This window comes from Antrostomus carolinensis, unplaced genomic scaffold, assembly GCF_000700745.2.
Source record: "Antrostomus carolinensis isolate BGI_N321 unplaced genomic scaffold, ASM70074v2 scaffold8956, whole genome shotgun sequence".
NCBI lineage: Eukaryota > Metazoa > Chordata > Aves > Caprimulgiformes > Caprimulgidae > Antrostomus > Antrostomus carolinensis.
The window spans coordinates 1-11,688 of record NW_010321115.1 but is presented as its reverse complement, the minus strand read 5'-3'; the positions used below and the strand labels follow the sequence as shown (position 1 = coordinate 11,688).

At 35.5% G+C, this 11,688-nt stretch overlaps 1 protein-coding gene across 1 annotated transcript; it reads right to left on the bottom strand.

Annotated features, from left to right (window-relative positions):
• Positions 1-586: 586 nt before the first annotated feature.
• LOC104526362 (zinc finger protein DZIP1-like) lies at positions 587-11,074 on the bottom strand (the record flags this gene model as incomplete). Its single annotated transcript, XM_010169798.2, has 7 exons — positions 587-694; positions 2,342-2,482; positions 3,852-3,914; positions 5,201-5,338; positions 6,043-6,204; positions 9,316-9,440; positions 10,990-11,074. Coding segments are annotated over 7 exons (822 nt in total), but the record flags the coding sequence as incomplete, so codon positions are not given.
• Positions 11,075-11,688: the final 614 nt, after the last annotated feature.

The window sequence follows — 11,688 nt, the reverse complement described above, 5'->3', positions numbered from 1 at the left end:
GATGGTTTCCAAACTGGGATTGCAATTAATCCAGCTACCACCATCTATTGCAATAAACCTACTTCAAGTCACTGTACCATCTACTATACTGGTGTTTGTGGTGGTGGACTGCATCCCAAAACACTATTATCAGGTTTAGCTATTTGTAATGGACTTCAGATGTTAAGGCATCGCACAAAAATACCAGAGTTCTTTAAATTCTTTGAACATCTGTGTCGTGACTGCTAAATTAATCAATTTTGTCTACTCTTGCAGTATTTTCCCTTTTATGAGTGCTGCAGGCTGACAGTCAAGCATGAAAAAAATAATTAAAATTACACTTCATAAAGCAAAGCCAGAAGTTGTTTACATAATACAAAATAGAGCTGCTATATTTCACATCTCTTCACCACTGAAGTGATCGGCTTTACACATTACAAGTCCTTACAGCTGCAAAACATGAACTTTGAAAATCAATGTAGAGTCATGGAAACAATATTACAGGCAGGTACCATGTGAAACACAAATAAATTGCCAGTACTGATTTGATTTCAATACATAGCTAGTAAAGCTGATATCTATATTTTTAATTAATTGTAACATTTGTTTAAACCAAGCTGCTGATATCAGAAACAAAATCTGCTTTTTCTGACAGATTGCACTTACTATCATATGGTTTGACGCTTGCAACTGATCTTGTGGACAATTCTTTTATCTAAAGACAAAAATTAATAGTTACAAATGTAAATTTTCAATATTTAGAAATGCATGTTTAGTACAAAATTCTTAGTTTCAGTACTATTCCATAACAGAAATTATTGTTGATGATTTGGGGAGAAAAATACTACTTTTGCAGAACTCTATTTTACTGCCTGATGTATATTTCATTCATGCTTAATGAATGTTGAAGACTTATTTCTGTTTGTTGCCTTATGTGAACTCATGCTTTGTACACCCTGTTATTACAAGCTATAAAGTTAAATGAGAGTGGGCTTATGGGCCACTCCAGCACTTACAGTTTCAATACTTTCTGCTTCAGCAATTCATGTTCAACCCTGCAAGTCTAGCTCCACTCCAGGGAAACACTTAATTACACATTGATTTTAAATGTATGAACAGTTCTCCTGTGTGCTCGACAGTTTTGTCTATTTGACACCCAAGACATGCACTGAATAAAACTGAGAGGAAACAAGCTATCTTTAATCTGATCTAAAGAAAACAGGAAACTTGTGAATCCAGTATCACTGAAACAGCGTCCTACATTCCAATTCCCAAAATGGAAGCTAAGCCCAAACCACACAGACACATCGTCAATGTCAGCTGGAGCTGGCACAAGATACTGAACCCTGCTCCTTTTTTATTTATCAGTTTGGATATAACCAGTAGTGCCTCAATTCACTGTTCATTCAGTTTGGCTTCTACCAACCTGTTAGCTACTTCTCAAGCATTTCCAGTTTCCAGGTGCTGAGAAGGTAGCTCTTCACAACTGCATTTCACAAACAAACCTGGATCCCTCCAAACCTATTTTACATCTGTGGTCATACTGTTTTGTTTTAAAAGGTCACTTTATTGCAATTAATTTGTCTCTGATTAAGTCCTCCTCTGTTGCTCCAGCTATCAAATTTAAGATGGAGATGTAAAAACTACTATTTGCCCTTTCAGATCTTTAAACACTTAGGCATAGGTTTAACATTAATCTCAAAAAAAGTGTGTAGAATTAGATGTTGCTTTGTAAAGAACTCATAATCCAACAGAGGAATAGACTGGAAGAACCACATAATCACGTCACAGTCTAAACTCCAGACCAACAAAGAAAATGGATCTCCACTCAATGATCACCTCAAAAAAATATATACTTATGTTAAACAAAAGTGTATTTTTAAGAAAAAAACCTATTCATTTCTAAACAAATAATTTCATTAATTTTAATTCTCACAATTATAAATACATTATTCCATTTCTGGTGTGAGAAGTCATGTATTTTCAGATTTCAAACACTAGATCTCATTATAATTATTTTGTGGCAGATTAAATCCTGTTCACTAGCAGAAATTTTTCATCTGTAGAGGTCTCTGGTGACTGTGTCCTAGTAATCTTTTAACTTTGTGTTGAACTTATTAAAAACATTTGATTTATTAATCCTTTCCTGCTAAATCATTCTTTAATTCCTGGTTTACATTCCTGTGTCTCTTTTCCAGATCTATTCTTATTTATCAACATAATTTCCAAAGTGTAACTAAAATACTCCAGCAAGACTTTTACCAATTGGGAATATTAACTATGATATCAAAGACTAAATGCTAGTAAAATTTTTCTCTATGTCCCATGCTCTCTGAAACACAGAGTGCTTCACAAAACAGACCTGCTTCTTCTGAGTAATAATCAGATCATTCTGCTCCTGAAGCCTCTGCCCCAATTCTTCTATCCTCCTCTTGTAAAAGGTGTTATTTTTATTCAAGTCTTCTCTCACTGATGATTTAAGCTTCTCAATCTGTGACAGGAGCTAGAAAACAATCAGAAGAAAAGTAACTTCATATTAATATCTTATATAATATTTTAATGCTGTAAAGTTTAAATAGGAAGTGTCATGCTTAAATATTTTTAACACTTCTTATTCAGCAAAAAATTAATGTCTCCTGTGATTTCACTGGGACTTGCATATATTACAAAACAGTTGACTGGATCACTTTTTATTTACACAAGGAAGACTACCTAAACCTCAATATGAAGAAAGGGACATACAAACACATTGCTGAGATTGCCTAAAAATAAGATAGCAGCAAAAAACATAGGACTCCATAAAAACATTTTGGTTATAAATAGTGTCAAATAATGATATCTTAAGGAGATGAGATGAGAATTTGCATGACAAACCTAATATATTAGGTCTGAATGTAGAAGAAAGGGAACAATATTTTAGGTGCACCATCCCAAAAGTAATACTTACATTACTCCTCCCTTATTCTATTCTTGCATTGTATGTGGGTGTATCATTAACTACATCCTTTTTGGGGCATGTTCCATGGTGCCTCCTCACTGCTTTCTTGCCAGAGGAGGAGAAGCATTGGTCAGACCACTATGATCTGCTCAGTTCTTACATGTTCACGCAGATGAAAGGAAAATGAAAGGAAAAGAAGCAAGTGAAACAAAGCAGGAAAGAGATTAAAAGAAACGCAGACATAAAAAAAAAAATCTGAGGAATAAAGCTTTGCATAGTAAAATATATAAACTGATGCAAAATAAAATGTCATGGTGTTTTTTACTGGAAAGGCTGAACAGATTCTGAGTTAGAAAGCTACAACAGAAAAAGCAGCATAAAGTGATAGAACAGAGAAAAAAAGATTGAGTCATATGCTATGTGTCCATGGTAGCAGCAGATACAGAGTACATGAAAGCTACATGTTGGCAAGTTGTATCTCACGTAATACAGTTCTCACAGAATTAGTTGTGAGCTCTTCAAAACAGAGATACAGTTTCAAATGTCTGTCAGATTCTTAAAGATAAATTCCATTTCAACTCTGGTCTTAACTGAAACTTCAAGATAGAATCATAGAATCATAGAATGGTTTGGATTGGAAGGGACCTTAAAGATCATCTAGTTCCAACCCCCCTGCCATCAGCAGGGACACCTTCCACTAGATCAGGTTGCCCAAAGCCTCATCCAGCCTGGCCTTAAAGATCCTAGCCTGGCCTTAAAGATCCTAGCATAACAGAAATACAAAGATAAAAAATACATCTAATAGGACACACTCTTATAAGCTCTTGAGATCTAGGCTTTCTAATCCAACAGACGTATGATAGTGCACCAAGAACTACTGCAAGAGTAAGAAAAAAGCCTCCTTCTAGTTTAAGTGGTTTGCTGTGCCACTTACCAGGGACTTTTCTGTCTCATGGTCATGATGAAGGGCTTTTATTCTAGATGTCCATTTACTTTCCTGTATAGAAAAATCAAAATTAATTTTTGTTAATAACACATTAACATTTAGTTTGACATATGTAGGTTTATTTCTTGTCAATAACACATTATTAACATTTAGTTAGATACATGCAGCTTTGTTTTTTATAAAGCATAAATATCAGAAAGATTACTGATGATATGAAACTTGAGTAACCCCATATTTAAGACCTAGAACAGTCATCAGCTTTATACATCTGAGTGCGGTTTTCTTACCAGTCACTCGAGAAACTATGTCTTTTCTCCTTGATTTGCATATATAGTGACTGTGACTGAGAAATACGTAAGTATTTTGATACATCTCTGTGTATTAACAATAGCAGTCATAAATGCAGGGTTTTTTTTCCCCAGAATAATGCCATTTCAAGAACTCATTAACAATGTATTTTGTGTAATGATGATAAAAAATAGTATTAACATATGAGTTTGAGAGTGGACCGAAGTTTGATGAAAGAAAAATCAAAGTAAAGTTCACTAAGTTTTCTGTATCTTTGAGCAGAAGTGACCAAACTCCTGGATAATACCAGCATTCTACAAAGACCTTCACATCCCAAGAACCATGAAATAGATAATGCATGTCTCAAAGTGTCAAAAAAAAAGAAAAAAGTAGAAAGGTTTGTGGGTATTTCCAAAGACCACACAAGTAATTTTTTTTTTATAGGAACAAGACAGACATGCAGGTGAGTCTCAGAGCAATGGAACAACCTTGGCCTCAGTGGCCCTTCCTAGCTGTCTTGCTGATAGGTGGGACTTTGGATTGTCCAACAGATTTGCAATGGCACCGGCATCTGTGCTGGTCAAATTTATAGTCTTGATACAGAAATTGCACCTGACAAGCTCAAGTGCTTCATATGGTTCAAAAGCCACAGGCTGACAAATCCTGTCAGAAAGTTTCTTAACATTTTTTTTCACCTTGGAAAATTCAAATTTTTCCATACACAGCCTCACAGATCAGCAGACATAAATGGAAAACCTTCTGGAATTGAACCACAACCATACTCGGTAAAGCTAGATATATTTAATAATAAAGAATAAGAGAATATCAATAAATAAATAACAATTTATTTCTAAAGGATAAGGGAAATAATTCCTTGTTGTCCACTATAGAGATTGTACTAAATAGTAGTAAATTTTTAAAAACAGCTATTTTAGACATGGAGAGGGATGAGAATTTGACTTATGGATTTAAAATCCTACTGAGAGATGTACAAAAATGAAAAGAAAACAAGTAGTCTGTCAAAGGCAATACAGTAAGCTAAGTGTTACCTGTTTTTCAAGAAGTTTAACCACATTGTGATAATCCTTAGGACTCTGAGGTTTCTCTTCTGTAAATTCTTGGCTGTCTTTCAGTGTCCCTAAATTGGATTTTTGTTGCATATTGGACTTCTGTAATTCTAACAGTTGCTAAAAGGAGAAGGGGAGGGAAATTAAAAACTGTCATTTAATACAAAATTTACTTTAAACATAACTATGCAGAGATTGCATCAAATACTTCTCACATTTCTCATTAAGTTCAGCATTTATCAAATTTCATGTAATTATTGGTATATACATCTAACACAAATATACCTTGCAAATGTACACAGGACATAGCAACTCCAAAATGTAAGCTGCACTGGTAACGCTCTGTGTATTTGTTTTCTGACCCATCTTCCACAATTCTCTTCCTGGTGAAAACTCTGGAAAGCATTTCCAGATCATGTACTGAAAACACATGCAGCTCTACTGCCTGGGCTATAATGCAGAGGTTAGTCCCCTCCATGTCACTTATGAGAATATTGCTGTAAGGATATTTAACAGACAGCAATAATAACAATATCTACTCATCTATAAACAGGCATTCAAAGGTTGGGGTGTAAGAAAAAACTGACACACTTGCTGAAGGCATAATTAATTAATCCAAAACAATGCTATTAAAAAAATAACTGAAATTATGTTAATGAAGTAACAGTATACAAAGACACATTTATGGCTAAAACCCATTATTTTTAGAGTTTTGTAAGAAGACTTCTAAGATTACTACATCACATTTCAAATATGTGAAGTTCACTACCACCTACTGTAAGGAATTCATGCCTTCAAGTGTTGGAAAAATTTAAATAACTTACATTTTCTAACATTGAATTTCTTGAAGATAACTCCTTAAGCTCTTTCATAAACATCTCTTTCACTTTTTCTATTTCATCAGCCAATTTATCTTTTTCCTCCTCTTTCCATTTATGAAATGATTGTAGAATTTCTTCTTCTTTTGATTTTTGCTGTTCACATTCCTGAAATTATTTCAAAACCACTATTTGTTATTTTTCCCCACATGCAATACCAATTCAAGCACCCAGACTATGTGTGAGAAGCAGTCACTTTCAACGGGCAACACTGTGACATCAAAAAACACGAGAAAACACCAGTTTCTGAAGAATTCTGGGGTAGCAAACTATACATTATGCTAGCAAAACAAAATATGCTTCAAGAAGTTTTGGTAGTTCATTATTTTTCAGTGAAGAAGAACACATGAACAACCTTACTTGCTCATATCAAAGATCTGCCTGGTTCAGCATCCTGTTTCTCACAGAGGCCCATAAGCATATTGGTGGGCAAGGATAACACCAGGACAAGCAAATATGCTCATTCTCTTTAATAGCCGGGAAGCTGCCAGCTTTTTTCACTTCAGAGGACTTCCTCAGCTTGATACAGTTTTGTAAACTTAGTAACCTGCTATACATTTCTCCATATACTTTTGCAGTCGTCCCTTGTGGCTGCGCTCATTTTTAGCAACTCCAATATCTTTTGCCAATGAGCTCCACAAGCTGCACGAAGAGCCAAGTACTTTTTTTGTTTGAGTGTGGCTCCTGATAGGTTCATTTGATGGATGCTACTAGGTCCTGAACTGGAAAAGAAAGTGAATGACTGATATCTATTCATTCTACGTTACTCATGACTTTGCAGACATCAGTATCTCACTCTTCATCTCCACCAAGCTGTTGTCTCGTTTTCAGACTGACAACTCTGAGCATGCTCAGTCATTCTAAATACAGACTAATCACCCCTGTAGCCCATCTCCATAGCATTATAATTCTATCATATCCTTTTTGAGATGAAGGGGCCAGACCCACACACAGTATTTAGGCTGTGGCTGGCATTTTTTTCAGAATAATTTGTAATTTATTTTCTTTGCTGGCTGCTACTAAGCACTGGCCTGACATTTCCCTGGAACGTTGTAACACAACCTTAAGATCCTGCCCTTCAGTAATAACACCCAGTTCAGAAACCATCATTTTTAGATGAAGTTAGAATTATTTTTTCCCCACATACATTTACCCCACTGTATCTGTTAAATTGCTTTTGCCATTCCATTACCTAGTCTCTCATTTTCGTACAGTCCTCAACTCATTCAAAGTCCTGCATTTCACTGGCCAGATTATACACAGTTTTTAAGCAGCCCCTGCATCTTCCCATACACTCTGAATTTGTTCTCTAACTATGACAAGCAACCACTGTACGCTTATGAAGAATGGGATCTTCTGTTTCCTTCCACCTCAAAGGAGTAGGAGGGACCAAGAATTGGGAATATGACAGTTTTTATCCAAACTGCTTCCAGTAGTGGGTCTCCTAAAAAAAAAACCCACAGGGGAAAGATCTTCTGATCTTTCGATCAAAAGACAACAACATCATGATACCTGAATTGACAGTGGATGTCAGTCATGGCAAACAAATTGCAACCAGTCACACTTCACATTTCCATCTTCCCTGACATCCCAGAAAAACACAGAAGCTTTGAAAGCTTCTTGTTGTGTAACACAGCAGGCTGTAGCATCAGGACATTTCAGGCAGTCCCCTTGCAGCACTTAGGAGTCTCAGCTAAGACAATCGACTTCAAAACAGGCCCCTGAGGCACCAGAAAATCTACGCTGCACTGTTATGAAAACTCCAAGAAAAACAATGCTTCGGGGGCAGGAGAAATAGGTTATGGGTGTATCTCTCAAAACTGAGGCAGAGAATGAATGAGTAGAACACCTAGCAGATGTCCACATACGGCCAAGGCTCATTATTCTGACCCTGCTTGCACTCTTAGGTAAAACTGTACCCACTGTCTTCATTTGGTCACCCAGTTATTTTTGAAAATGGAATAAAACCAGGAAGCTGGATGGTCTCGGGAGAAGGGGAAGAGGATGACTGAAGAAAGGAGAGTCTGAAGCTGTGTTCAGGGAAATAAACTCTGCATGTTTTACAGAAGACTAGCTTTTCCTCTGAAAACAAAGAAGAAAATAATTAATGAGAGCGATGTTTTGTTGACACCCTTTAAATTAAAAATGTTGGGTCTCTTTCCAAACTTAGTGGTTGGTTTTATGTTTGAAGGTTCTCAAACCCCGCTAAGAAGTTCTGAATATTGGGTGATATATTAGGACAAGGTTCTCACAGGTTATGTTAACAATCAAAAACCCTGCTTTTGAATGTGATACAGGGCAAACTGCAATACCAAAAACAACATTTAAATGAATCATTAGAAGCATCTTGTCTCTTATGCCAAGAATTTGCTCCTCAGTGAATCACAAAACCCCCTCACTTTAAAAAAAATTCCATCCCTGTTTCAATAGCAAATTATCTGACTGTATTTACTTAAACAGAAATGAAAACTGAGATGATCTGAAATTATCAAGCTTTTAAAAAAACAGAAACAGGTAACTTAGAGACTCTTTTTTTCTCTTTATGAGCTAGTAAGCACTACCACAAGACTCAATATCATCCGAAATAAAGCCTTGCATATGATTACAAACAGAAAATAACTGCCTTTAAATCATTCAGTTTCAAGGTTTTTTATTCACACAGCAGTAGCTAAGATTACTTTCTGCTTTGGTTCTGTGGTCAGCCAAATTATAAGCATTTAGAGCCCACCATGCAAGGGCTTTGTTTCTTCTCAGTCTCTCTTCCTTCACTGCTTTACACCTCTGTTAGACAGTGAAGTTCTTCACAGCAAAGAATAAATCTTACTTGGCTTATAAAGTCACATATAAAATCACAGTCATATACAAGAAACATTTAATCATCATAAAGTATCATATGATTAAAACCAGCTTATATTTCACCTAGTAAGGTAATTTTATCTGCTCCAGTAGCAGGCCACACTCATCTCATGAACTGGCAAGTGCTAACATAAGTTTTGTCTTAAGTATTCATTTAAAATATGTCTGAAACAAAAGTAAGAACATAGCAGGTGTTCAAAATTATGGGGGGTAAGGGGGAGATGTGCTCTAATGCCCAAGCACGATTGCTGCCAGGCACACAAGCTGTAGATATATTTCTGTTCTGCTACAGTTACAAAATGAGTGAACACAGTCCAAAGTACTAATTCATGTAAGAGGTTCATATTGTTTAGCACACATTACCTTAGAAAACCTGGCCATGTTAGCCTGTTGTTCAGCCTCTAACTGGGACTTGGTGAGCTGCAACTGCTCCTTCAGTTTATCAATCTCATCCTGCAATTTGTCTGTCTTTGCTTTCCTCTTCTGTTCTGTTTGAAAGACACAATTTTTTAAATGTCTGTTTTAATTTCTGGAAATGTCATACTTGCTGCAAATGTGTTTCTATAGCATTTCAATTACATCTTCATGAAGTGTGACCCTCATAGACCATTTCCCCTCCCACCACCATGATTCTCCAAAGATGCTTTTAAATACGTGTGCTCTCTGGACTGCTAATGTTATCCTTAAAGACTGAAAAATGCCGGTATTACTGACTTGTGAAATAGTTTATGAAATATTTACAAGAAAAAGTATTACATAATCTAATTTCAAAGGAATCTAAGCAACACAGGCTCAAAAAAGGACATATGAACGACAAAGTGAACCTCAATTATTCAATTCTGTTAGCTATAATTTATTCTAAATAATTTTCCTAAGGAGTCCATTTGGAATATAACTCATTATTTATCAGGAATGAGTCAGGGGAAATGTCACTGTAAAAAAAAACATATTAAAATGTGCAAGAATTGTAACAATCTTCAATCTTGAAACATTTTCTCAATTTACCGAGAATTTGCTAGTCCATCATCTGGGAATCTGAGCACAATGCAGAATACTATTTCAGAAATATCTATATGGAGTATTTCCCTCACAGCCATTCCAGACTAATTCTTTATATGATAATTAGTTCAACTAGTTCTGCAATATCTTCTACTACCATTTTTATCAAGTGTAAAGTGCACAAGAGCTTCTTGCTTCTTTCTTCCAATATTTTAACATTTTCTTAGACCCCTCTCACTGTTCTTGCTGTTTGATTTGCCAGACAAGCTACAGTTCAGACCTCGCTAGATTCTTCCCACTCTTTCTCCTCCTAAATGCTCTTCTTCCCTGACTCAGTCCTAGTCACTGTGATTTGCCAGTATTTGTTACTTCCTAGCAATAAATCACAAGCAAGCAGCCTAACAGAAAGGACAAAATTTAGAGATGAATGAAACAAACTTTGAAAGCAATGTTTTTCAAACTAAACATTTTTCAATGAAGAGAGACGAAAGTATTTAAGTTAGTGGTATAGCAACCAAGATTGTCATAGATAAATGAAGTTAGATTATTCTTGACAATTTCTTTTTCTCACTATATTTTTTTAGAGTCAGTTTAGTTCAGGAGAGCCTGATCCCATTCGAACTGATTTCAGGTCAACTGGACTATTTCTTAACTGGTAATTCATATATATTCACAAAACGTATTTTCCTTAGCCCAACTTGTTCATTTTACCCACACCTTCACAACACACGTGCCTAAAGAGATACTGTACTCTGAACTCTGCTGCTGAATAAAGTACTCAGCTGCAATGCTAGTTTGAAAATGTATTGTAAATACATTTTTTTGAAATTATTTTTGCAGAGACTGAAACATATGTCACCCAATACATTTTGTCAGTCAGTGTTGCTTGCATTCACACAAGTTGGTATCTGCCACCTAAAAATGGAGAGTGAAAATCAATCTTCCCAGTTACACAAAATCATGGGCTGCATATCCTCACTATATTTACACTTTTCTAAACTATTTATCAAAATATTTTGATAACATCAAAGTACATACCGATCTGAGATTCTTCCGGATGACGCCTCTGCATGTGACTTTGTAAAAAGGAATAGTTCATAAAAGCCTTTTCACAAAACTGACACTAGAAAAAACAGATAAAAACATTTTAGTTATTATTAGTAACATCTGTTTGGTGAGCACAACGACCAAGGCTTTTAACAGGTTATTACACTTTGTCCAGATGTCAAAAGTGGGTAAAATTCCATTTCACAGGAAGAATGACTACAATTCTCAGTGCTAGATTTCTGTGAAGTTATTAAGATATTTGTGTTGTTTAATGATGTTCATGGGAAAGAATCCCATTGTGCTAGGTGCTGTACAAACTTTGAACAAAAAAGGCTCTGAACAAGTAAGCTTAAATTCAGATATAAACCACAGACAAGAGATGAATATAGATAGAGAAGTAAAAGGAAAAAGTAAGACAAAACTATTCAGCAAAAGACACACTGACTCCAGCCAACTAGCAGCTCAGATATTTTAAGACTGCTGTATCACAGCAAGAGAGAGCAACATACAGTCAGAAAAAAACCCAATAAAGATGGCTTTGACCATACATAATTGAGTTACAAGATAACAATACTAGAAGGACCACAGATATGTAAAAAGGTCAGACATTTCAACCAAAATAAGGTAACAATACACAATTTTGCAAGAAAAGGCACATATATCTATATATTAGTATGCTACTTATAGAAT